This window comes from Canis aureus, chromosome 11 (assembly GCF_053574225.1).
Source record: "Canis aureus isolate CA01 chromosome 11, VMU_Caureus_v.1.0, whole genome shotgun sequence".
NCBI lineage: Eukaryota > Metazoa > Chordata > Mammalia > Carnivora > Canidae > Canis > Canis aureus.
Genome location: NC_135621.1, coordinates 21,943,279 through 21,970,293, shown reverse-complemented (window position 1 = coordinate 21,970,293; position 27,015 = coordinate 21,943,279). Strand labels below are relative to the sequence as shown.

Below are 27,015 nucleotides of genomic sequence, written 5' to 3'. Positions count from 1 at the left end.
CTGCTGACTCTGGGGCGACCTGGGCGGTGGTGGCTGGAGGGCTTGGGAGAGCCACAGGTAGGGACAGGCCCCGGGGCCCGCACGGGGTGGGGGGCACGCTGCCACCGGGAGGGAGCCTGACAGGGTGGGCTCCCCATCCCCCGCGTGTCCGGCTGCCCGGGGCGTCAGCGTGCCGGGTGGGGACCCAGTGCTGGTTCCCTCCGCAGAGCCACACTTGCTGGCTCTGACCGTAATGCTCTTTGGGCCAAGTTCTGTCTACAGAGAGGATCGGGGTTTTGAGTTATTAACTGCTGTGATGTCATTTCTTGCTTCAAAGAAAAAATAATCAGGACCCACAGCAGGATATCTTTCCTTTTAATTTGCCAGGAACGTCCTTGACCAAATTTAAAAAATGGTAGAGTTTATCAGGTTGGACAGGGCAGTGAAGATGCCCCTGGAGTGGGGCTCACAGACCAGACAGTGATCCATGGCCTCACAGAATGCCAGGTCATCAGGTGTGCAGTGTTTAAATTTGGGACATGGAGAGGCCGTGGCAAGGGCAGCTGCGGTTGGTGACAGAGTTAATCCCTCTCACAATTTAGCGCTGGCGCCCACAGTCCTTCAGAGCTTGTATAATTCATGAAGTTTTGACAGAGCAGTGTTAAAAGGATGTCTTTGATTCCATCCGTAAAGGAGACAGGACTTTGTGGGCAGCTTGATCCTTGTGATGTGAACTTGTGATGTGTGGGCCCCTTCCTCCTCTGGTGGTGGTGACAGGCGCCCCTGCCTGTCGTGAGACCCTCCAGCATAGTTAAATCAAGGCCGTTGTTGCTTTGACTCTTCACTGGTCTTTGCTGGTGTGCCCGTTGTGCATTTAGGGGTCAGCCCCTCCCTTCATGGCCAGAGGCTGAGGTGGGTTGTAGGCAGCAGGTGTTGAAGACAGGCAGAGAGCTGCCCCAGCCTCTTCCCATTCCAGAGCTCTCTCCAAACACCCCTGGAGATGCTTATCTATGAGCCCTTAGCAGTTTGCAGCTCCTTCGGGAATGTTGATGATTTTGCTTGTTAACCAAAAATTCATACCAGTTGTTTGGCATCTGAAAAGACCTTGGAACAGCAGCCCTGCCCTGAAGGGTGTCTTTTGAAGTTGAAGACAGACTTCGGTCTGGGTGGTCATGAGCTGCGATGGTTGATTTTGTTTGTCAGTCTGGCTGGGCCGCGGTACCCCAGACGTTTGGTCCAGTATTGTTCCAGATGTTTCTGTGGAGGTGTCCTTGGCTGGTGGACCTTGAATAAAGCAGGTCACCCTCCACAATGTGGGTGAGCCCCTGCCCGGTGAGTTATAGGCCTGAATACAACGAAGGCTGTCCTCGAGCCTGAAGGAGTGCTGCCTTCTGCCCGCAGCTGCACCGTTAGCTCTTCTGGGGCCTCTGCTCCATCAGCTTTCGGACTCTCCAGGCCTCTAGAAGCATGTGGGCCAGCTCCTTAAAATCAGCCAATCGATTACCATCTCCTCCATGTGTGTGTACACAGATCCTGTTGGTGCTGTTTCTCTAGAGAACTCTGACTAATAATACATCAACGTAGGAATAAACACTCATTAGGAACTGTAGAAATATTCTGGTACTTTTTACTGTTTTATGGGCTTCCTTTCTTTTTTTTTTTTCTACATAGCTTTAAAATGTTCATTTCAGTTAGGAATTGCGGATACGCTAGAGCAACAGCCCACAACCCAGGACTGGGAGCAGACTGGGAGCCACCCCCCGCCCCCCCTTTCCCAGATCAGCCCTCTGGAGGCTGTGCAGGTCGGCATCCATCTGATGACACACAGAATGAGTTTGATTGGCTGTGACCTTTGTCATTTAACCATTTGGAATGTTCTCTGACGTGGACAGACACATGCCAATAAGTATCTGGTGAAGGATAATAGAGATTGGCATGGAGATAATAGATCAGTCACTTGGAGGCCGGCCGGATGAGCACCAGGCTCATTTATGCCTCAGGATTTGGCTGCATAACGTAGCGTGATCTACAGTTCCATTACTAGCCCATGCCCCAAACCCGGGGATGTGGGTGCGAATTTTAAAATGGCCATGCTCTGCATTCCTGGTAGGTAATTGTGTAGTGCAGTGGCCTGGAGATGAATATTTCAAAGGAAATCATAGCAGAGATTTTGCTTGCACAGCTGAAGCTGGTGCACTTGAATCTGAACAAAGAATGCGAAACAATTCCTGTCATTTGAATGGCCTCAAAAATACATCTACATAAATACGTGTACATAGGAAAATCTCCTGGCACCAGAAGGCTATTCGTTTTTATTTCAGTGCCAAAAATTATAAGGAAGGCTTAATGATGCAATTAAAGGTGAAAAATTGTTCCTTTTATCACAGTTTCTCTGTTATAAAAAGTAAAAGGGAACCTGTTTCTTTGCCTTATTTCCTACATTTTAGAATGTGTGTGTCACGTGTAAGTAATCTGCATTTAGCTAATCGTGCAGTCATTTCAAACCAGCATTCAGTCATCTCATGAGCAAAACCAGGCCTGCTAAGGAACTGGAAATGCCCTTTTAAGAAACTCCATCATGTGAGGGGCATCTGGGTTTATCTCTGGCCTTCAACCAGTACCTGAAGGGGGGTGGGCGGCCCGGCATCACCGCTGTGCTGCGTTGCTCATCCTTTGAGCTTCTTGCACTCATCCGGGTCGCTTTGTGTGAGGGACCTGGCTCTGGGAAGGCCGGAAGGCAGAGCCTCTGAGCGAAGGTCACAGGGAAGACGGGGCAGCGAGGGGCTGCCTCGTGTCTCAGCCTGCGGACCTGGGAGGGGACTCACGGTCAGGATCTGGGGACGGGCTGCATCTGTGGCCACAGAGTCTGGATGGCAGCCGGGGGCTGGGGCCAGATGGAGCCCCTTGCGGGGCTGAGCCACGGAGTCCGTGGGCCCTCCACATAGACCTCTTGGCACCTCTAGAGTTAAGACCATCTCCAGTAGTCCTCGGTCTTTTTCTCTAATTACAGAAAATCTTAAATATGCAGAAAAGTGTAGATAATCTAATGAATGCCTCTGTATCTACTGCCCAGCTTGGTCAAATCTATCATTTTTAAAAATGATTTTTGTTTCAGAACTTTTATATCTTATTTAGAAATCAAATTTAACCTATACCATGGAAACTTCCTCCCTTCCTCTCCAGAAGTAACCACTACGTTGAATTTGGTTTTTATCATTTCTAAGCATTCTTTAGTATTTTTGGTACATGTACATGTATCCATAAATACTACCTAGTATCGTAGTGAGTATCCTGAAACTTTCATAAAAGGCATCGGACATAACAATTCTTTTGCAGTATGCTTGTTTTGTTCTACTTTCTGTTTTAATATTTATTCATGTTGGTGGATGTAGCTGTTGTGTCCTACTTGTTTTCATCCTTTGGAGTTTTCTGTTGTACAAATGTACTATAATTTATCTATTCTTCTGTTGAAAGACATTTGAGTTGCTAGCAAGTTTTTCAATTACAAACTGTGCACAATCCAACATTTTTTAATGCATCTCCTTACACCTGCCTGTAGGAGATGCTTTGTTTAAGAAATTTCTGGATTACAGGGTGTGAACATCGATCGAGATGTTACCAAGTTGCCCTCCAAAGTGGCTACACATCCTCCACCCTATGCAGGATTTTTTTCGGCTCATCATTTCTCCCATACTTTACATTCCTCAAAATTTCTAGTTTTTGCGCAGAAACATGAACTACTGACCTCTCATTTTTCTCATTTTGCTCTGCATGTCCCTAAAAACCAGTGAGCATGAGTCACGCCTGTTTCTACTGACCACTGTTCATATCCTTGACCCATTTTATCCCCCATAGGTAGTTTGTACTTTTCTTATTGATTCTTAGGGAGATACTTAAGTATATACATATTCGGGATGTTAATCATACCAAAGTCATGTATGCACTATGAATATTCTCTGCTAGTCTGTGACTCACTTATTTTCCTTAATTATAAAGCCTTTGTCACATACCAGTTTGAAATTTTTGTGTTGTAAATATATTGATTTAAAGAATTTACGTTTGTAAGGTTTTGCTTTTTTTTTTTTTACATGTTGCTTGTAATCCACTTTGAACTGGCTTTGCGTATGGCATGAGGTAGGAATCTAATGTTTGTTTTTTCCATATATATAGCCAGGTGTCTCAGTTCCATGCAATAGTCCACCCTTTCTTGTTGATCTGTAGCACCCATCCTCTGTAGACCTAACACCCACATCAGCACAGTCATATGTCTGAGCTCTACTCCACTGGCCCATCTGTCCATCCTCTGCCCAGGACACATGGTCTTTATTGGCCTCACAGAGTGCCTCAATATGAGATGTAAATCTTCATCCTATTTTTTCATCTTGGGGTTGTCTTCCTATTCTTGGTCCTTTGCTCTTCAGTGTCAGCTTCAGAATAAGCTTCATCGGTACGAAATGTCCCAAGTTTTTATTAGAGACACATTGAATTTGTACATTAAAATGGAAGGCAATTGACCTCTTTTCAGTATTGAATCTTTTTCCCATTAATTTGGTATAACTCCCATTTAGTTAGGTTTTCCCTTCCGTCTTTCGGAGAATCTGTGTCTTTTCCATAAACGTCTTGCACTTATTTGGTGTGATGCATTCTTGAGTGCTCCCATCCTTCTCCCCAGTGAAAATTCTGCAAGGCGGTGGGCTCCACACTCCCAAGGGCTGCTGCCCGCCCATGGTTTGGGCCTGTCTTAATGTCTTTTCATCATCACCTCTGCCTGGTATATGTGTGGGGATGGGGCGCTGGGTGCTAGGGGTCCCCCGGGAGTGACATAGGTGTCCCTCACTGTGCAGCTTTCTTTTGGAGCAGGTTCTGTGGCATGCTGCCCAGTTTATTAGGTACAGTTTACTGGAGGCAGTAAAGCCTTAGGACCTGGAGATTGTAGCTGTCTGATCCAATTGCAGTGGGCTGGGGGCTCTTTTATGGTCATTTCCAAGTGCAACTGGGCACTTATATGGATTGTCTCTTCCTCAGCTAGAGAGATTTAGGATTTTTAAAATGTTATTAGTTATAGGAACACAGTTTCTCCTTGACCTCCATAATTCCCTGTCCTCAGAATCCTGACTTTATTCTGAGTGAGCATTTTAAGAGACTTGTTTTCCAAAGAAGTAGCGGGCCAGTGTGAAGCCTGTCCAAACACAGCCCTGAGCTCGCTGTTCTGTTGGTACCAGGCTGCATGTACACTGCAGGGCTGGATGGTGCAGGGACTGGACACGTTACCCAGGGCTAGTGCAGCGGAAGCCCGACCTGCTTCACCCCTGCAGGTATATCATGCCTCTTAGATGCCACTCGGTGGTGGCCTGGCGGTCCTGGGGGATTCCTCCCTGTGGCCCATCACCTTATGATAATGGACAGTCCTCACTTGTTGGGGTAAAAATGGTCCCCAGGGAGTCATACAGCTCTGGGTGACATGTCATCTGTGCCAACTGCTGTGTCCTGTGCTCAGGCTAGGACTTCCTGTGAGGACAGGGCGGATGGTTCTGCGAATACCGGGGTGAGCATTTCTCTCACCCCAGGCAGGGAGAAGCCCATGACCACAAGGATGGTCAGGGGCTGGCCCATGACTTGTCGGGTCTGCGTCGAGGGACTAGACCCTGTGCTGGAGGCTTCCTGGAGGTGAACATCTTCAGTCCCTGTTCTCGCAGCGTAGCGCTCCGGGGCAAAGCCCTTGCTTACCCGGCCGGTCACGGGGCAGCGTTGCCAGGGCCCCTGCAGAGGTGGGAGTTCTGCTTTGAGAAACCAGGAGTCCTGCCGCAGACTCTGTGCTGTGCTGTGCAGGGTGTCAAGACAGTAAAACGTGTGCCCTGTCGCTGAGAGCTTCGAAGGCTGCTGGGAGGAAAAGCCACAGGAAGAGAGGCCGGCCGGTCACGGTCCCATGTGAGCTCATTTCCAGATGGGAGGGAAGTGTTGGAGAGGGTGGGAAGGTGTGTGGGGTGTGCAGAAAGAGTGGGGTCAGGTGGTGGAGCGCCTGGTGGCTGGTGGACCATGTGAGCCCGGCGGGAGGGCGCCACCCAGCACCACCCCTGCCAACCGAAACAAGAGCTGATGTCATGAGGGCAGGATGGTTCCCAATGGTGACCCCTGTTGTCAGGGGTGCTGCTCGCAGGCGGCTCACCATCTGCAGTCCTGCATGATGACCTGGGCAAGTTGCTCGAGGTCCCTGTGTGTCTTCCCATCTGTAGGAGGGGAGCCATGAGCTGAGCTCCCAGGCTCTGCCGCGGCAGGCTGGGCCCTGGGCTGGGAGGTGTGGCAGGGCAGGCAGGAGCACGGGCCCCAGAGGAGGTGGGACAGGAGCTGGTGCAGGCTGACATGGCAGTAGAGAGGGGCTGTGACCCCGCAGGTGGCCTGTCCCCACTCACCTAGTTCCCCCAGGGCACCGGGGGGGACACCTTCCCAGCCCCCAGTGGTGTGCTTCCCTGTGGATGGCACCCTGGTCACCTAGCCCCCCACCTGCCACATGCACCAGGGGTGCCGTCAAAGTCACCTCCTCTTCCCTCCAGAGCTCTGTTTCTCCTTTGGAAATGCCTGTCAACCTGGCTGACTTTGCACCAGTCAGGAAGGGCCTGTTTGGCTGTACCAGACCCCGAAGATGGAAGATGGTGGGCGTCCCTTGGTCCCTCCATGCTGAGTGGGGCCGGCGGGGGCCGGGGTGAGCAGTGGGCCACCGCCTCTGAGACCCAGCCTCTTGACGATGCCCCGTGTGGCTGCTGGTACTTACTGTCCGAGTTAAGCTTCATTAAAGCAGAAGCCTTTTTTCTTTTTTTTTTTTTCTTTTTTCCCTTTTTTCCATTATGATATGAATTTTTTTATTTATTAACTTGCTGTTTTACGATAATTTACCAAGTCATCAAAGACAAATAATCCATTTAAGTGACATTGTAAAACCCCGTTTTCCCCTAGTGGTGTGTGCCTTCGGAAGTGTGGCTCATTCAGCATCCTGCTCACCCCCAGGGGTGTCTCGTGGGGCAGTGGCTCACCCGGCCAGCCAGCCTGTGAGTCCCAGCGAGGGCTGGCACCAGGGCAGGCCTAGGGCAGGGCTCAGGCTGACTGAGGCATGCCCTTCAATCAAAGGCCCCTAATCAAATTAAAAGTGTAAACAGGGTTCCTTAGAGAAGTCATCGTTCGGGAACATCCCTAAATACTCCTGGAGACTTTCTTTCCTCAGCCTTTGCAATACTAATCAGCAGTCTTGAGCCGCCAGGGCTGCTTCCCCAAAGGCCTTAGGGCCCTGTTTTCTGCTTGGTCACCTTCAGTCTCTGCAAAGAGAAAGGCACGTGTCTTTACATTTGTTCTCAGAGTCACGCCTGCCCATTTCCCTTGTGCACCCAGGTGAGTAGGCTTGGGTGTGTGTGACTTCAGTCTTTGCTCCTGCTGTGGGGCTTGGGACAGGGCTGGGGAAGGATAGGCGGTCAGGAAAGGAGAGGCTCCCAGGGTGGTGGGAGAAAGGACAGGTGAGCCTCGAGGGTCGCAGCGTGGCAGGCGCCGCAGCAGACAGCTGGCCGGGCTCCTGGGAGGCACAGGAAAGACCTTGAGGGATGAATACTGTTTCTGTGGCTGAGAAACTCAGGAAGTATTAGCTGCGGGGGGAGTGGCAGCGGGGAAAAAAGCGGAGGTGAGGCTAGAAGGGTCTGGCGTTTTAGAGGAGATTGAGAGGGTCTAATGTCAGGTGGGAAGTGGGGGTAGGGCCCCTGATGTCAGAGGATTGTGTCACGTTAAGTAGTTTGGATGTTCTCCTAAAGGCAGTGGACATTTAGGAATAATACCATGATGAGCCAAGAGTCCATGGAGAGGGCATCCTGGTTATAGGGTGCAGGTGGCTGCAGGGACCCAACTGCGAACCGAGAGGTCAGTGCTGTGGGTGTTACAGGCCCCCTTGCAGCGTTTTACCAAGTTGGAAGTGTTAGTTGGCTTCAGTTCTAACACAGAAGTTTTAAATGCTAATAGTCCCTTTGATTTGAAGAAAACCAATAGGGCAGAGCCGCTCATTCTGGCAGCGTGGTGAACTTGGTGTCCCAGAATACACTGAAGGACGCCTGTGTGCTCTTTAGAGACATAAGCACAAAGGAAAGGATACTGTCATTGGTCAGGAATCATAAGAAAATGTAAGTCTAGAGAGAGAAGGGGGGGCAACATCAAAGCAGGTGCCCACCGGGAATCAGCCAATTAATTTTTAGGGTCTATAACTATGTTGGAGCGAGCCACGGGTGGGAGACAAACCCTGGGGACCGTCCAGACACCAAGCGGGTGCTGGTGTTTGCCTTTCTTGGCTTTGGCCCTGGAAGTTAAAGGAAAAGGAATGAAAATGCTTCCCCTTAGAGATGCTACCACAGTCCTGGATTCATATGGGTTTGGAACCCTAATGTACATGACCTACTTATCCTAAAAAATTTCAAGCTGAAAATTTAGTTGAAAGTAGTCTTTGGCTAATAGTGTGCTTAGATTCAGGTAGAAGTAAATACAGTTTTTTCCCCTGAAGAAAATCATGTTTGATGCAAGCTTCAAAGAATTCCAGCAGTTGAAAGTTCCAAGGAACATAAGGTCCAGAGGGGGAATCCCACTAAAGAACAAGGAAGCAGGCCACAGGGAGCAAGAATCCGCAGAGAAAACAAACTACAGAGAGACCTCACGGACTGTAGGGTTATCGGAGATGAGCCAGACAATAAGCTCACTGGGCTTAAGATCAAGGAGAGGAGCATACTAAACACAAGCACAACGGAAAGGAAATGATCACAATTTCTGGGGCAGGTGTGAGAAAAGAGACTGGTTTCAAATTTATTGGATGTGATGCCCAGGAATTGTGATACATCGGAGAGCTGACTAATGAGCTAGAAGAGGGACGCCTAGAAAGTACCTCTCCCAGGAGACAGAACTTTGGCGAAATAGAGACTAGAGAAAAGGCCTCAACTCTACCCAATCCAGGCTCTGAGGAATGAAAGAGAATGCGGAGGGATGAGTGATGATGTCTCCCAGATTGATGGAAGCGCCCTCCTCTGAGAACTCAGGGTGCCCGAGAGATCCCTGGTGGGACAGACAGTGTATGGAAATGACAGAGCACCCAACACCGAGTACCTGCAAGGCAGGTGGAGGAAAAGTTAGGTGTCTTGTGCAGGGAGGACGGCAGATGGAGCGTTAAACAGTGGAGGCCAGAAGATGGTGCCATAACCTCTTTAAAAATGAGAGCCATGGGATCCCTGGGTGGCGCAGCGGTTTGGCGCCTGCCTTTGGCCCAGGGCGCGATCCTGGAGACCCGGGATCGAATCCCACATCGGGCTCCCGGTGCATGGAGCCTGCTTCTCCCTCTGCCTGTGTCTCTGCCTCTCTCTCTCTCTGTGTAACTATCATAAATAAATTAAAAAAAAAAAATAAAAAAAAAATGAGAGCCAATGTGGCCTCGTGTATCCAGCAAAACTACCTTCCAGGAGAGAGAAGGACATAAAGACACTTTTTAGACAGGAATACTGAGAGGGTCTGCTGCCCAAAGACCCTCTCACTGAAGGAGCTGCTAAAGGTTCCATTTCTGATTTCAGAAGAAAGGTCTAGGAAAGGAATCATCAGGAAAAGGTGAAGTTGTGAGTAGCTCTAAGCACTGATGTATGAAACAACGATAAGAAGAGTGTCTGATTAAAAAAAAAAAAAAAGTGTCTGATGAGCACCTGGGTCTCAGTTGGTGAAGCATCTGCCTTTGGCTCAGGTCGTGATCCCAGTTCCTGGGACGAGTCCCGCTTTGGGCTCCCTGCTCAGTGGGGAGGCTGCTTCTCCCTCTGCCTCTGTCACTGCCCCCTGCTCATGCCCCCCCCCCCAAATAAAGAAATAAAAATCTTAAAAAAAAAAAAAGAGAGTATCCGAATTTGTAATGTTAAAAAACAAAGATAGAACTAAGATCTTGGCCAATATTAGCATCTCACTAGGGAACATAAGATCTGTGTGCATCTTTGGTATGCCTGGAATGAAGATACTCCTCACCTCTGTGTTGTTTGGGAAGGTAATAAAGATGATTAATCTTAGACCCTAAGTTAAACATGCATGTTAACATTTATAGAATAACTAAATAATAGAAACAATTCAGTAACTTCCAGAATAGTTAGTGTAGGGCTTTAGGATAAGGGGGAAAAGTAAATCAGGATAAGGGGGAAAAGTAAATCAGTCTAGTTATAAACAAGAAAGGAAAATAATACAAAAAGTGAAATAATTATAAATTTGAAAGTAAAAGAATGAGAATTACTCTGAATATATCAGGAATCACAGTCAGCAGGAACTCAACTCCATAGGGACCATGTCTGGATTTTTAAAAATCCAATATTGTAGTAGTTATAAGAGAAATTTCATGACACAGGAAGAGTACAATTAAAGGATGAAGAAAATGCTCCAGGCAAATTCTATCTCAGCAACTAGCAACAAACAATCAGAAATTAAAGTTTTTAAAGTTACCATTTTTATTTTAAAATTTAACTTAGTATTTTTTAAACTTCAAGTACAATTAACAGTGTTTTTGGTGTTGAGTTGTGTAAGTTCTTTATATAATTTGGATGTTAACCTCTTATCAGATGTGTCATTTGCAAATATCTTCTTCCATTCAGTAGGCTGCCTTTTTGTTTTGTGAATGGTTTCCTTTGCTGTGCAGAAGCTTTTTATTTTGGTGTAGTCTCAATAGTTTAATTTTGCTTTTGTTTCCCTTGCCAGAGGAGACATGTCCAGAAAAAATGTTTTTATGGCTGGTGTCAAAGAGATTACTGCGTATGTTTTTTTCTAGGAATTTTATGGTTTTAGCTGTCACATTGAAGTCTTTAATCAACTTTATTTTTGTTCAAAACACTAGTTTAATTGTGTCAAAATATAAGCTGCTTTGAGAAGATCTAACAAAAGATGCAACCGACTTGTACCCTGAAAACTATAAAACATTGCTGCAAATAATTAAAGAAGACCTAAGTCAGTGGTAAGCTATACCATGTTCATGAGTCAGGGCACTCAATGCTGTTAAGATACGATTCCCCCAAATTGATCTATACATTCAGTGCAACTCCAGTAAAATCCCAGCAAGCTTTTTGGAGAAATTGACAGACTGGCTTTAAAATTTTTATGGACGTGCAAAACACTTAGAATAGACAAATCAACTTTGACAAAGAACAAAACTAGAAGACTAGCACTACCTGGTTGTTAACTCAGCAGAGAAAGGATAGTCTTCAACAAATCCTGGAGCAGTTGGATATCCGTGTGTTTAGAAATGAACTTCAACCGCTACCATACACCATATACAAAATGTATAACATTTTTATAACATTTTTTTTCGTATAACATAATTCAAAATGTATCACAGAACTAAATGTAAAGCTTAAAACTATTTCAGGAGAAAACCTTTACGCCCTTAGGTTAGGTAGAGATTTCTTAGAAATGACACCAAAAGCAATATCCATAAAAGAACAAAGCGATAGATTGAACGTCATCAAACTTTAAAATTCATGCTCTTCAAGAGTCATTGTCAAGAGGATAAAAGATACGTTATAGGCAGAGAGAAGTGTTTGTAAAGCACGTTGCTGATCAAAGACTTGTATTTAGAGTATCCAGAAAGTTGCTCAAATCTCAACAATAGAAACAAACGACCCAGGGAAAAAAGCTGAACAGACACTCCATCAAGAATGTCTGTAAGTACATTCAAGATGTTGAAAATCATTAGTCATTAGAGGAATATAAATATGTAAATTAACACCACAGTGAGATCCTACCACTTGCCCACGAGAGTGGCTAATATTAAAAACACTGACCGTTTCATCTATTGGCCATGGAGTGATAACAGGAACTCCCTCTGCTGCTGGTGGAAATGTCCAGTGGTGCAGTTACCTTGCGGATAGTTGGGCAGGGTCTTCGAAGTTGAAGTACTGCTACCATGTGATGAGCTTTCTGCTCCTCGGTATTTATCCCACAAAAGTAAGGGCATATAACCATACAAAGACTGATACACAGACATTCACAGCAGCTGAATTTGTCGTGGCCCCAAACCCAAAACAACTCCGTGTCTGTCAACAGGCAAGCAGCTCTGGTGAACAAGCACTCACAGGTAGCAATGAAATATTACTGAGCAGTCACAGGCGGTGGCCATGCAGCAACACGGCTGAGTCGCAAAGTAATAATGCTCAGTGAAGGTAGCTGGACAAAAGCACACGTCATAGGTCCTCTCTGTACAGAAGTAGAGGAAGTGTTCCGCAGGTGTAGACATATATCAAAACCTAGGCAATTATATACTTTCAATATGTAAATTTATTGTATGTCAGTTGTATCTCAAAAAGAGCTGCTTAAGATAAACGAACCCAACAAAAGTTGAAAGTAGTTATGGTTATATCATATCCTTGGCCCCCCCTTCCAAAAGTCTTTAAGGCAAAATCATTACTTGAGATAAAGGAGATCATGTATATTCATGATGTTCACTACACCAGGAAGATAAAATAATTTAAAATTTGTATGCATGTAATAACATAGTTTCCAAATATATAAACCAAAGATCGGCAGAACTGTAAGGAGAAATCAAATGCACTGTTGTAATGGGATTTTTTAACACACTTCTCTTGTTAATAGCTCACAAAGAGACAGAGTCTATAAGGATTTATAGGAGATCTGAGCAACACTATTGATTAAATATACCTAATGGACACATATAGGATATTGTATCCAAGGACTCCAGAATATATACTGTTTTAACACACACCTGGTGACAATAGCTGCCATTTGCATACTATTTACTGTGTTCCAGGCATTATCCTACGTACTTTACATTGTTTAATTTACTTAATCTTCGTAATATTTCACAGATGGGGAAACTGAGGCACGAGGAGGCCAGATACTTTGTCTTGATCACATAGCTAATAAGTGGCAGAACCAGGGCTCAAACCTAGGCACTCTCTGGCTCCAGGGTGCGTTTGATCTCTAACTGTGCTACCTAATGGGGCATTTGTGGAAGCTAATTGTCTTCTACTCCAAAAAGTCTAAACAAACAAAAGAATCAGCATCATCTAAATCACATTCTCTTTGTAAAGATTTATTTATTTATTTGAAAGAGAGTGACAGCGCTAGTGAGGGAGCGCACTGGGTTGGTGGGGAGCAGAGGGAGAGAGAGAATCTTAAACAGACTCAGGCTCCATCCCATGACCCTGAGCCCATACCGAGAGTCAGATGCTTAACTGACTGAGCCCCCCAGGCGCCCCCTAAATCACATTCTCTTACCACACAAGACGTGGAGGTCCCCGGCAGGCAGGAGGGCTGAGTGTGGAGTGCTAGGGAGGAGGGAAGGAGAGACACTGGAGCTGGAGTCTGACTTCACTGCATTCCGAGAAGTGCTGACGGTGTAGGCACGACCCTCCCACACAGCCTTACCTAGCAGGGACCCCTGCTTTGCACACTTCAGCCCCGATAATGAAGCCCGCTTTCCCCTAAGTCTTTTGGGTAAATAATAACACAGAGCAGGTTAGAGCACTTGCCCTAATTCACTAGAGTCCTTGCTGTGGGTATTTATGGAACTTCGTCAGATGCTTATCACTGGTGGAGGTGATAAGATCGTTTCCGTTTCATCTGTTCATGGGATGAGTGACATCTGTATACTCAGGTCCTTATGCCTTGTCAACCTTGCGTTCCCAGATAACCTCAATCTGGTCACAGTGTATTATGTTTTTTCATTGCAGTTAGGTCCCGTTCGCTCATCTTTCATTTAGAGCATTTCCACATCCATGTTGTTGAGACTGGCCTCTCGTCCTTTCTTGAACTGCCCCTGTGTCCAGGTTAAGCAGGAAGTCTGTGCCTGCCTCTTTCTCCCTGTTTCCACGCTCAGACTCCTATCAGACTAGGACATCTGCCCCCCTTGGCACACTTGCTTGGCATCCCCTGGAAAACAGCCTGGGCCTGCTGTTTTCCTTGTGGGAATATGTGGATTCCTGATTCAGATTTTAAACTCCTCAGACTTTTTCACAATTTTTGAAAATTTTTATTTTTTTTCTTTTTTAAGATTTTATTTATTTATTCATGAGAGAGAGAGGCAGAGACACAGGCAGAGGGAGAAGCAGGCTCCATGCAGGGAGCCGGATGTGGGACTAGATCCTGAGACTCTAGGATCACACCCTAGGCTGAAGGCAGGCACTAAACCACTGAGCCACCCAGGCATCCCCGAAAATTTTTCTTTCTCTAAGAATTTGTCATCTGAGTTTTCAAACGCGTTCATACTGCCCCAGCTTTCTTTGAATCCCTGCTGCCCTTGTGGCTGGATCCTACTGGAGACTAATACCATATTTATATTTCATTTTCAACACAAGCAAGCATTTGAAGCTGTGGACTTTCTTCTGTGAGCCCTACTGTAGCTGCGTTTTGCAGCTGAATAATCTCTTCACTCTCTGTGAATTCTAAGAATTTTCTGCCTCATTTTATGATTTACTTGTCTGAACCGTAGCTTACTTATTAGCATGTTTTTAAAATCTATAAACATATGTGGTTCATTTTAAATTTGTTTGGGACTTTTTAGCTTTCTTTGGTTACTGATTTGTAACCCAATTCTGTTGTATGAGGATGGGAAAAGCCAGGTTTCAGGAGTTGGTGATATGCGCCTGAACTAAGGCCAGGCATGGGAGGCGGGGGGCCCTGAAGAGGGGGTGAGCTGAACCCCCGGTGGGAAGGGGGCGTTGGCCTGCTGAGGAGCGGTGGGGTAGGAGCAGGTGCATGGAGCCCCCCTACACTACGCCAGCCCACCACTTCCGTTGGCTTCACTTCCCTGGGGGCGCCCTCGGGGGAGCAAGGACCACAGTTTGGCCCCGGCCAGTGACCCGGCCTCTGTGGGCAGGTGTCCACCCCGGGTCGTGGCACAGAAGGTGCGCTCACGGGTCTGCCCTCATTACTGCTGGCTGTCACCCGTGCAGGAGACGCAGAGGAACAGCCTGCTCACATCCTCTTCAATCAGAAGCCTGGATTTATGTTAAGGGGGCAAGAACAAGTCACGCATGCTTGGGCTGTCTGCGCCCTCCTGGGGCTCTGACCGCTGGTGGCCGCGCAGTCCTGCAGGCGTGCTCACGGCCCCTGTGTTCTCTCCTGCAGTCGGAACCCGAGGGCTTCTCTCACTTCCACTTGTACGTCTGCGCTGCTTTCCTGGTGAGATGGAGGAAGGAAATTCTGGAAGAAAAGGATTTCCAGGTAAGTAAATGCCTCCTCAGAAGGGTCTGTGCTTCATTTTCTCCGCTGTCATCCAGGGCTTCCGAGCCCGGGCTGGGAGCCTTATCTCCTGGAACCTCGGCAAACCCAGGAACGCGCAGGCCATGCTCGCCAGGTGTGAGCTGTGCCACCGGGGGTGGCTGCGGGGCTGTGATGCGCCAGGGGAGGTGCTGGCCCATGAGCCGACGGCCAGGGCGCCTGGCCACCTGACAGCTGTGTGACTCAGGTGGGTCGCTTAGCCTTTCTGGGCCACTTGCCTCCACGACTTAGTGGAGAGCCACACTGGCACCCACTCATCAGCTCAGTGCTCGACTGGGGCTCTGTGGGGCGGAGTGCCAGCCTGTCCCGTCCCTACCCCAAGTGGGCCTCCACGTGGTGGCCCGAGAACCAGGGGCGGTGTTGACCCCTCCACTGGGTGCTAGCCACTGTGGCCCCAGGTGCCTGGGGCCTTCTGCCCAGTGACCTGGGAAGCTGAGGCCTCCCAGCTACACTGAAGAGAACACCAGCGTGGGGACCAGGGACCAGGCTCTGCCCCACCTGGCCGGGGGTCACTCTGGCTACTTCATTCTGTGGCTTTTAAGTGAGGGACCCGATGGCCCTGGGTCACAGCAGTCTGCTCAGCCTTGTGGCTCCCTGGCTCCGTATGGGAGGTTTGGGAGGACACTGCTGGCTGAGCCAGACACGGGCCCAGGACAGCTGGCTGTTTATTTGAGGGAGAAGGGCCCAGCTTCCCTGGGGCACCGTGGCTAGCCATGGTGTGACCTTGGCCTGCACATGCCCCTGTGCTTAGGCTGACTCCCCAGGTTCTCCAGGTGAGAGCAGATGACCAGGATCCTCACTGGCTCCCTCCTGGCTCCACCTGGTGTGATGGAACTCGGGGGCGATGGGAGGTTGTGACTGTGGGGTGCTGCACATGAGGCTCCTCACTGCCCCAGAAACCACTCTTGCCCCCCAGCCCTGGGTGGCCCTGAGCCACACGTGCCTGAGGGTGGGCACCTCAGGTCTGCTCGGGGGAGAGACCTTGCATGAGGGGCTTGGCCACTCTGCCCTCTGTGTCTTCCCTCTCCCCAGAGAGGGACAGTGCCCCCAGGACCCTCTTCCCAGGGGGTGACTCAGGTCATGGGAAATGTGCCAGGCACCACGAAGGGGCTGACACAGGGCTGTGATCCCCCCCTGGTCTGGGGGTGCCCGGCCGGCCTTGCCCCTGGCCCTTCTGGGCTGCCCGTCTTCCCACTCCTCACACAGAGCCCACGTGAGGGGACCGTGTGGCAGGTGACCCCAGGCAGCGGCGATCCTGGCGGCTTGGGAGTTGTGATGCCAAGTCCCACTGTTCATTAGCCACCACATTTTACCACTGTTTCTAGAAGCCTGTGTGTTTGCTCTTTGGCTGGAGACAATGCCTGGTGCTGGTCAGAAGATAGGCCTGGGCAGCTGCCTAAAGTGGGTTGCCAGCCTTCCCAGAGTCCTGCTCAGGAGCTTGAGATTAGCGTGGGGAGCAGGGGAGGAGCCGGGGCTTCAGGGGCAGGGGGTTGGATGGCGCGCATGGTACAAACACGGCAGGGTGTTGTGGAGGCCTGAACCAAATGGGAGAGGAAATAGGAGAACAGGAGTGAAACAAAGAGCCCCCGGGGCCCTGGTGAGTGTGGGGGGAAATGGAGGTTGCAATGGTGACATTTTAGGACAGTGAGTGCATCCAGGGCAGATGGCCAGAGTGACCCAGACCAAGAGCCCAAGTCTCCAGCAGAGAACGTTCCAGGGAAAAGGCTAAAAGCCCTCGTTCTCACTCTGTGCCGACCTGTCACTTGCCCCTTGGGAGATGAGCATTGCTGTAAGTCATTTCCATAGGAACAGAATCCTTCCCGAGGACGAAGGCTTCCCAGGAGCTAGGAGACACTTTGGTGTCCACCAGGCCCCCTGCTGCGGGTGCCGGGGAGGGGGTGATGGGCTTTGCCGCCTTGGTTCAGTTCCCTGGAGACTTGCCTAGGCCGGAGGTCTGGTTGTGTCCGCTCTGTGAACGTCCTCAGGACCTCCTGGGGCCGTGGGGGCGCTGGGCCCTGTGGACCGAGGGAGGCCCCTTCTGGAGTGTGCGTTCACTCCTGCCCTGAGCCCTAGTGCCCAGGAGCTTTGTACTGGTCTGGGAGGACCAGCCATCCTGCTCACCCCAACCCTGCAGATGACTCAGTTTCCCTGCCCACCTGCGGGCGCCAGAGCATGGCTCTCCCACTGACTGCCTACGCCCATCTCCGCCAGGCCCAGCTGTCTGAGCCTCAGTGCTCACAGCCCAGATTCTCTCCCCCTTCTGCCTTTTCCTAACGAGGGTTTGTTGGGTCTTTGGATGGAAGGCCCTTCCCTGGGGGTGCACCTGGCAGGCTCTGCCTCTTCCCGGGCCTCTGGGGGGCAGAGTGTTTCCCAGCAAGAGAGCTCCTGGCACAGAGGGTGGGTGAGGGAACCTCTGTGCCTCTGCACCCCGCGTCAGGCACATGTGTCCTATAAGCCATGAAGGACTGGCCCCAGGGCATCCGGTGGCCGGAGACCTGGTGTGGCTCCTGTTGCCAGGGCTCCCACCCTGCTCCAGGGCTGCAGACTTGTCTGTGACGCTTTTCGTGCTCCCTCTGAGGTGCTCCTCTCACTGATGGGAGGTGTGGTAAAGCTTCGGGTGTTGGCTTCGCGGGCATCTTGGGCTGGTTGATACATAGAGCACACGAAATAGTTGAAAGTCAGCCACTCTAAAACTGTATCTGCTTTATCCCCTAAAGTCTAAGCTGCTTCGTTTGGTACCCCAGGATCCTGGGGTCCGAGGGCAGCCCTGAGCAGCCCCCGCCTGCTGGTCCTCCGTCACAGCCAGCCTTCCCTGCCTCTGGGGCCTGGCAAGCCCATCCTGGTGCTTGGCGGAGAGGGTGGCACCCAGCTGGGCTGTTCCTGTCCTGCCAGCCTCCTGGAACTGCGGCCTGGAAGCAGCGTGCACACTGAGGTGCTCTGTGAGACCGGGAAATTCTCCCCATGCAGGAATTGGCATCGTTTTGATTTTGAAGAGAGCGAGTCCCTTAGACACTCAGAAGAGGTGGCAGTGTTGGTGCCTTGTGTTTCAGAGTAAGGAAAGTAAAGAAGTTCTGGGGAGCAGAGTGTGGAATTTCCGGTGGAGCCCTGGGCCTTCCGTGGGATCCTTGGGAGTGCAGAGGTCTGGAAGTGGGAGCCCGAGAGCACAGGGCAGGACCAGCTGGGGCGGCCGTCGCCTGAAGCCCTGCATGCAGAGAGAGGTGCTCAGTGTGAGCTGGCCTGGCTCTGTGCCCCACGTTGTGGCAAGAGCTCCCACCTGCTTCCTAGGTGGCACGAGAAGGCCCTTGGGGTGCTGGCCTGACGCCTGGCACCTTGGTGCCTGTGGGTGGTGGGTGGCTGATTGGGACCAGCAGGACCAGGGGGAATGCAGCACCCATTGGCAGGGCCTCTGCTCTGATACTCCTGGTCCTATGAGACGGCCACTCGGTGGTGCAATGGAGGCCCTTGGAGCCCTCCCTCTGGGCCGGGCCCTGTGCTGTCTGTTCCCAGACTCAGTTTCCCCAATGTGTGTGGGGTGGCTGAGGGTGACAGATGAGCAGAGGGGCTGCTGACAGCTCAGTGCAGGGCTTGGGACGGGGGCCATGGGGCCCGAGCTGGAGCCTGTCACAGCGGCCTAGAGCCTGGCAGGGAACTCAGGAGAGGCCCCTCCCTACCCACCCTATGCTGTACAATCTGCCCTACAACAGGCAGTAAGTCAGTGAAGCTGGTGCTGAGTGTGCGGGGTGGAGGGGAGCTGGGGTGGGGCGCCGAGGGTTGGATGGCCGTTGGGAGACAGCCTGAGAAGCACAGAGCCAGGAGTCCTCCTGGGCTTTCCCAGCACCCAACAGGGGCCCTGTCTGAGGGCCAGGCACTTGGGGAAGAGGACCGGGATGGACTTGGGGCAAGGAGCCAGGAGGGAGAGGTGCGGGAGCAGACTCAGGATGGCAGCCAGGACCTAAGGGCCGTCGACATGCAGGCGAAGGGGCGGCCACAGGCAGGTGGCTCAGAAGGAAGCCGGGCTGGCCGTGTCCCCATCAGGTCGTAGGAGGAGCCATTCAACAAAGTAGAGGGAGTGATGTCAGACGGTGGCCCGAGTGGCGCCTCTGCACTTACACATCGTGGGGCACAAACTTCTGGGAGCGTGCCACAGTGCCCCTTCACGAGGTCTTGGTGTGTGCGCTCTTCCGTCTGTACGTTAAACTTGCATTTAAGACTTTCTAAAAGAGACAGACTCAGATGAAGCAAGCGTAGTAGGAGACGTGGCGGACCTGATCAGGATGAAAGGTTACTGTGAACCCGGGTGCAGAAATCAGGGGTGGCCTGAGAGCTCTGGGCGGAGTTTTAGCTGTTCAAATCGCGAGTTTCTGTGGAACATTAACAAAGTGAATCATCTGACCTCAGCCTACATGTCAAAGTGTGAGAAGCTAGAATAATGTGGGGTGTGTTCGCTGAGCATCATCGTTTACAGCGAGATCCTAACAGAGTTAAAACTGAATAATCAGGCATTTAGAAATTAAGGAGGCTGCTCAGGAAGAAAGTGGTCCTATAAATATAGAATGGCTTTTAAGAACGTGTGGCATGGGTCTCCTGGGGGGCTCAGTTGGTCAAGCATCCGACTCTTGGTTTCAGCTCAGGTCCTGATCACAGGGTCGTGGGATTGAGTCCTGCATCGGGCTCTGCGCTCAATGGGAGTCTGCTGGCGATTCTCTCTCTCCCTCTGCCCCCTGCCCTGCTCATCCTTGTGTGCGTGCTCTCTCTCAAATAACAAATAAATCTTAAAAAAAAAAAAAGAACATGTGGGACATGACCCTTGTTAGGTTTGAACACAGATTCTCAGTCAGCATACTTTTGTTATGTAAAAACATTTAAAAAATACGAATCTTTTAACTCAAGAAGTTAGATATGGAAAAATGAAGTCAACATATGATAAAGGTGGTAAAGGAATTAGTGAGTAAACACAAAAGAAGGGGTCAGAAAATGGACTCATGAGTAAAGAACATCTCACTTAGAAGGTGTTTACAAACGGCAGGGAAGCAGGCCGGCCTTCATGCGGACCCAGCTACACGGGCGGAAACAGGCACCCTCCTGCGTTTTGGGAATGGAGACTGCAGAGATTTAGGGAGAATATAAAGTGCCAGCATTTCCATAAGATGAAATTAAAACAAAACAAACAACAACCTTTAAACAGACCCATAATTTTGGGTTAAGTTCCAATATTTTCAAAAATCTTACTTTTTTTTTTTTTTTAAGATTTTATTTATTCATGAGAGACAGAGAGAGGCAGAAACAGGCAGGGGGAGAAGCAGGCTCCCTGCAGGGACCTGACGTGGGACTTGATCTCGGGTCTCCAGGATCACGCCCTGGGCTGAAGGTGGCGCTAAACCACTGAGCCACCCAGGCTGCCCCCAAAATCTTACTTTTAATACAGTTCTGAGGTCAGAAACCGTCTTTCCAGTGAGTTCTTTCAAACTTTCAAAGAATCCGTCGCCATGTGACCTGTGATGTAGAGAAGAGCAGACTTGCCTGTGTTTCTCAGAGCTGCACCCGCAGGCACTTACTTCACGTCGGCCCATCTCACTCTGGATTATTATTGACTTGAGTCTGTTCCCTGCGTGTCTGTCTGTACACGGAGCTGACCGTGGAAAATGCCGTGCGGTCGGACCAGTCTCAGCCCTGCTCACTGGCCTCCCTCAGCCCTGGCCCAGCTCCTGACCCGGGATGGCATTAATGAATATTAATAAAAACATAGGTTTTTATTAATATGAATGACAGCACCTATAAACATAAAGTTAGAATTTAGTTTCACTTGTGGTAGAAATACAAATATCCTTAATAAAGTACCTGCAGATATAACCCATTAATAAATTAAATAAAAATAGTCCATAAAACAATTTTTCCCCAGGAATTCTGAAGTGGCTTACTATTGATAAATCTGTTTGTGTCGGGGTCCCACTTGTGCAGGGCTTCCCTCGAAGGGCTCACGAGCCTCAGCATATGGTCCTGCTCATGGCTAAGATTTGTCACGACCACAGAGATGCGCAGCTGGGTCCGTGGGGGGATGGTGCCCAGGGGCAGTGTAAGGGAAGCCGCGTGCAAGCTCCTCACACCCTCCCCACAGAGTCTACACAGAGCGGTGCCTCGTCTCTGTCCAGGGAAGCCTTGTAGACACCCAGAGCCCAGGGTTTTACTGGGACAGGTCACCAAGATTCCAGATCCCAAAAGGAAAGCTGGTGTTTACTGCGAACATTGTAGGAACAGTGTCTGCGGGCTGGCGTGGAGCCCCAGCTTTACCCAGTGGGGTTATCTCCAGAGTCATGTTCTAGATGCCAGCCAGGGCTCAACTGTGCAGCCAGGCCCCTTGAGAACCGGGTCTGCTGTGCTAACTCTTCTCACTGCTGACGTGATGTCCTAGTGATAAGCCGGTGGCGTTAAATCACATGACCTCTTAAGAACTATAGTAGCTTTTCCTGCATTTAATAGGAAAAGAACAACTCTACCCTTACTAAAATAGAAATAAAAGAATACTACTTAACTCACTGAAGACGAGCTGTGGTCAGTAGGCAGCAGTATGTGGGTGATGCTGGGGACAGTCCGCTCTCAATCCGGAGCACACTTCGGTTTCTGTGTTAGGATGGATACAGGGTGAGCAAAGTCCCCCTGCTCCTGCCCCATACAGTGCACACATGCGCACACACACATGGTAGGGACAGTAAAAACAGGTTTTCTAGGTGCATGGATTCTTCAGGGATGAGCTAGCACCAGTGCTGGTGTTTGCTGGCAAGGGCCGTGCCCCTTCCTGCTGGGTGGAGAGGAAAGGTGTCTGAGCAGGTGGGGGTGAATCAGAAACCCTTTGCCGACATGAGGAACCCCGAACCCTCGCAAATGAACCAGAACAGATAGAGCTGGGTGCGTGGCCCCTGCTGGCCTGAGACTGGCTCTCAGTGGAGCAGGAATGAGAGAAAGGTGTTCCGGATCCGGGCTCCACTGCCGCTCCTACTACCTTGTCGGAGAACACCTCACATGAAAACATTAATTTACAGTGGCCAGCGAGCATCCCAGGTGCCTAACCCGAGAAAATGCCAGCTCTTTGAGTGACCCATTGTAGACTCCACCTTGCAGCCGTAAACATCTGTGTGTCTCAAACACCAGCAGCAGTTAGCAGCAGGTGGATGCGGGAGAGGCCTCCCAGCATCCAGGTGTAGCCCACGTTGGTAGTGGCAGAGCTGCGGCGAATCCCTGGTGGAGGGAGGTGAGCAGCCAGTCTGCGGAAGACTCGTGCAGCTGTCTGGTGAGCGTGAACGTTTCGGCCAGTCCTGAATCAAGAATTGGAAAGTGAAACAGAAGCTACCTGCTCAATTAGCAGCGCTCTTTAACACCATCGGTTCTTTAACACTGATGAAGCCGGCATGTGCAGGTGTGTTCCCTCCTCCTGTGGGGTGTTGAGCTGTTCGTAACTTACGTCAGAAGCCCTACCTGGACACAGTCACTCCCCTGGTTTAGAATTTTGTGAAAACTGTCCATACCCTGAATATCCAGTGTTAGGAGGACAGTTGTCTAGGTTATAGGACTTGCTGGTTAGAATATTCCATAACTGCCCCAAATTCTGTCTTCAGAGAATAGTTACTGATGTGGGAAATGCTCCCAGCTGATTGCCGTGTGAGGGAAAAGCAAGATCTGGAATTACACACATCTCACGCTCACATATGTACATACGTCTATGTGTGTGGATGTGTGTTTCATCTACATGCATGTGTGGGATGCGCACATGGGCGTGCACAGTGCTCGCACAGCTACATGTGCACACGTATGCACACACACACGTGGTCTCCATATGCAGGCACATACAAGATACACACAAATACACAACCACATATAAATGTGTGTGTGTAGAGTCTACATCTGCGTGCTATGTATGTAACAACATATCTACCGCTGTACACATATGTGAAATATGTGTATTTGTATGCACATTTACATATAAAAATGATCCTGATTTTGTTTGTGTCATATGCACAGAGGAAACACTGAACAGAAGCAAATGACACTGTTAGCATCACTTAGTTTTTAGTCAGTGGAATTATAGATATTTTAATTTTCTTATATGAACTTTTAAAAAATTTTCCACATCCTCTCAGTATGTGGTCAACTTGGCTTTTTCCCTTGGGTTAATTCCCAGGTTGAGGAGGTGAGACCGCTCAGTGAGGTGTCCGGCTGCGAGCCAGTGCTCTGGGACGCTGGCCTCCGTGATCCGGGACCTTCCTTGATGCCGCAGCAGGTGTCCTTCTGTAGTGGGATCCCCTGTGCTCCCACATGTCCCTCTCAGCTCACACACACGCACAACCGTGTCCTGCCCTCTGAGGACCCTCAGTGCCCATAGGCTCCTGTGTGCATTGAGAGGGGGATGAGTTCTTGCTAAAAGGAGAACCGAGGGGAGGAGGTGAAAGGTCAGAAGGTGGCATGAAGAGGAAGGTGCGTGGACTCTGGAGCCACCTCCTCCCCCCCCCCAACAGTGGCACAGGCTGCACACGGGCTGTTGGGACCGTCCCTTCCCTGTGGCCAAGCTGCTGGGGGTTTCTTGAACTGCTCTGTGCAGCCAGCCGGTAGGTTACTCTCAGAATCTGTATTTGTTCATTGGTCAGAGCTTTATGCCCCTTCATCTGTCCCCTTCCGTGGAAGCGGCTCGGATGAGGTCATCTCTAGTAACCGTGCAGGGTCTGCATGCAGGCTGGGCCCAATTCCAGCGCATGACCTCCAAGCCCCGAAGGGTACAGCCCTGCACTCTGCAGGCCTCCCTACAGGCGCCTCTGCACACTTCAGAGATCTGTGGTCAGGAAACAGCTGGGAAAGACATTAAAAGTGTGTATGTGTGTGTGTGTGTGTGTGTGTGTGTGTTGGGGGGGCATCTCCGACTTAAAAAGATGGAAACGCAGCAGCAGCCAGAGCCCGAGCGTCGTGGAGACTGTGCAGGGCCTGTGGGTGGGAGCGTGGGGAGGTGACCTCGCCACCGGCCTGTCCTCCAGCCTCAGACGTGGGTGCCCGTGTGCTCCCCTCTGCCGCAGCTTCGAGAGGTCTCAAAGCAAATGCCTCTTAGCTCAGGCCTTGTCTGTGTGGACTCCGGCCTCTGACGGTCACCTGCGGCTTTTGCATTTCGTGTGGGAGCAGGTGGAGGGAAGCCGCGCTCACTCGCCTGGGAGGGGCTGTCGTGTCCAGTACTCGCGCCCCGGGAGGGCCGTGCAGCGATTACCGCGAGGCCCTAGCCCCTCCAGGAGCCCGAGGAGTGTCCCCTGGGGGCCTGCCTTCTGGGAGGACTGGACAGCACCTCCGCTTAGCTTTGCTATGGGCCGCCCCGGCTCTCCGCTTTGCCCCGAAGCCAGAGGGGTCAGAGTCAGTGCGGATGTTCTGGCTGCCTTTCCTCCCCACGAGGGCCGCCGCCTTCTGCCCAGCGTGCAGCGCGTGGTACAGACGGAAGGAGCGTTTGCCTTCTGACAGGGAGAAACTCGAGCATGGCTCTGCACACCTTCATGTGGCATTCCAGTGTCCCCTCGGACGAGACCATCACTGTCCTGCTGCACTGGTGCACTCACTGCTGACAGCTGGTTCGTTCGCGGGGCAGCGTCCTGCCCAGGCCATCCCAGCAATGGCCCCCTGGGCAGGGTGTCGCGTCTTTGTCAAACCGGACTAGTCTTGCAGGGCCGAGTGCCCTTCGGTGGGTTAATGGTTCTATGTGGTTTGTATTTCATCCAGTGTTCGTTTGAAGCAGCAAATGTCACGAAATGCCAAAGTAAAGATCAATTCTCTCCTTCTTTATCATTTCAAGACATTTTAAAGACAAAATTAGGTCAATTGAAAACTAATCTTTAAGTGGATTATTGTGCCGTCAGGTGCTCCCGCGGGTTGCTGTGTTTAACTGTGGGGTTTGCGTGGCTGTGTACAGAGTGGTGTGGGGTGTGTGTGGCTGGTGCAGTGTGGCCTGGTGTGAGGGTTGTGCTGTTGTGTGGGTTTGCCTAGATTTGTGTGGTGTAGGGTTTGTGTGGCCACATACAGCAGGGTGTGTGGCTGTGTGTAGTGTAGGGTTTGTGTTTGCGTCTGTGCGGGGTTTGTGTGGCCGTGTGTGCTGTGGAGCCATGCCCAGGCAGCCATCCCCACCCAGAAGGGGAGGCAGAACAGCGAAGGGATGGTTTTGAGCATCGGGCCTCAGCTTCCTCGGTAGGGGGAGATGGGAGCACTCCGCCATCTGAGCTCCCTGGTTGCTGGAGAGGTCATGGACATAGGGGGGCTTGGAGCGGCTTTGCACACGCACATGCTTGCATGCACACACACACACTCACACACTCCCAGAATCTCTTACAAAACCAAGCGGGGGAAAGAACTGCTTCTGTTTTGACCTCTGAACACCCGGCCCTTTTCTCATTGCACACAGGGACTTTTGCTTAAATGGTTGTGAGGAAAACTCTCCTTTGCCATCCATGGAATTTGTTTGGATTTCTCTCCACAGGAAGACCCCTTGTGCTTTCACTGTTGCAGAGGAAAGCCCTGTTTGTGTGGCATTTGGCTGTCCCCTGGGGCTGAGCCACACCCTCACCATCGGGAGGGCAGGTGGCACTGCTGGTGTCAGAAAGCTGGCATGCGGTCCTCCACTGGGACGGTCGAGTGATGGGGCCTTGAGGGACGTGCCTGGTGGGTGTTCTCCCCGGGGCAGGTGGGCTTCCCGGCCCTCCCACCCCGTGCTGTGCAGGCTAGACTCGGGTCCTGAGTAAGGGGCTCAGGCCTCCCCTTGCCTGCCCACCCACCTGCCCATCCTGCTGCCTCGCCGTCCACCCCATGGCTCCCCACTCCTCCTTCTGGAGGGAGCCCCGCAGGGGTGGTGGCCAGCTTGGCAAGACTGAGGGAGGGGGAGCTGGGGTCCTGTGCCATCCCGTCCTGTCCCCTGTCGCTGTCGCTGGGTCCTGCCTGCCATCATCCAGCCCCTGACCATGGCCTGCTCACCGTGATCAGAATTCACCAGGTGTTTTTTGAGGGAAATGGGAGTCTGCACAAGACTAGAGAAAATCGATTTTGTCCCATGACTGTCCTCAGACATATCTCTATTTTTATTAAATCATCTCTCTCTGCGGTGAGTTTCGCTTTCCTCGTGGGGATGAGCTGCTGGCACCTGAGCCTGCGAGACCCCGGACCGCTCCCAGCCCCCACCCTGGCTCCTGGAGAGAAAGCATGAGCCCAGCCAGCACGTTCCTCCGCGTTCTGGGCACTTGGGCGGCAGTGGCGGGTGGTTAGCATGAGCCTGACGCCCCACGGTAAGATGGAGTTGACTTTTTAGTTACATGACCCTCCCTGCCGTCAGTGGAGACCCCGAGAGCCCGAGGATTATGGCATCTTGCTCCAGCAATTTCCCTTCATGACATGGAATTTCCATCAATTCAGAGTAATGAGCTCGGCAGAGAGGCTTCTGGAAGGGAGAGGAGACGCGTGGGGTGGGACCGTTCCCGAGTATTCTTGCTCTGAGCACATCCTTTAACGGTGGTTTTTATTAAAGCCATTCATGTGCATGATTTTTACTCTACTTTACTTTTACTTTTATTTTTTATTTTATTTCATTTTAAGTAGGCTCCATGTCCACTGCACAGCCCAACGCAGGGCTTGATCTCACAACCTCCAGATCAACACCTGAGTGAGATCAAGAGTCCAATGCTTAACCAACTGAGCCACCAGGTGCCTCATGTGTTTGTTTTTTAAAGACAGAAAGTTCTAAGAGGCCTTTTACCGAATGCCCTT

General features: G+C 50.7%; 1 protein-coding gene across 3 annotated transcripts in view; it reads left to right on the top strand.

Annotated features, from left to right (window-relative positions):
• TBC1D22A (TBC1 domain family member 22A) overlaps positions 1–27,015 on the top strand; it is a 334,472-nt gene that overhangs the window by 283,512 nt on the left and 23,945 nt on the right. For 2 of the 3 annotated variants that reach the window (XM_077914077.1, XM_077914074.1), the window contains one exon: positions 15,094–15,189. The exons of the other annotated variant lie outside the window; for it this stretch is intronic. In XM_077914077.1, the coding sequence (XP_077770203.1) occupies positions 15,094–15,189 (96 nt within the window). The remainder of the gene's footprint in view (positions 1–15,093; positions 15,190–27,015) is intronic. 3 annotated transcript variants of the gene reach the window in all.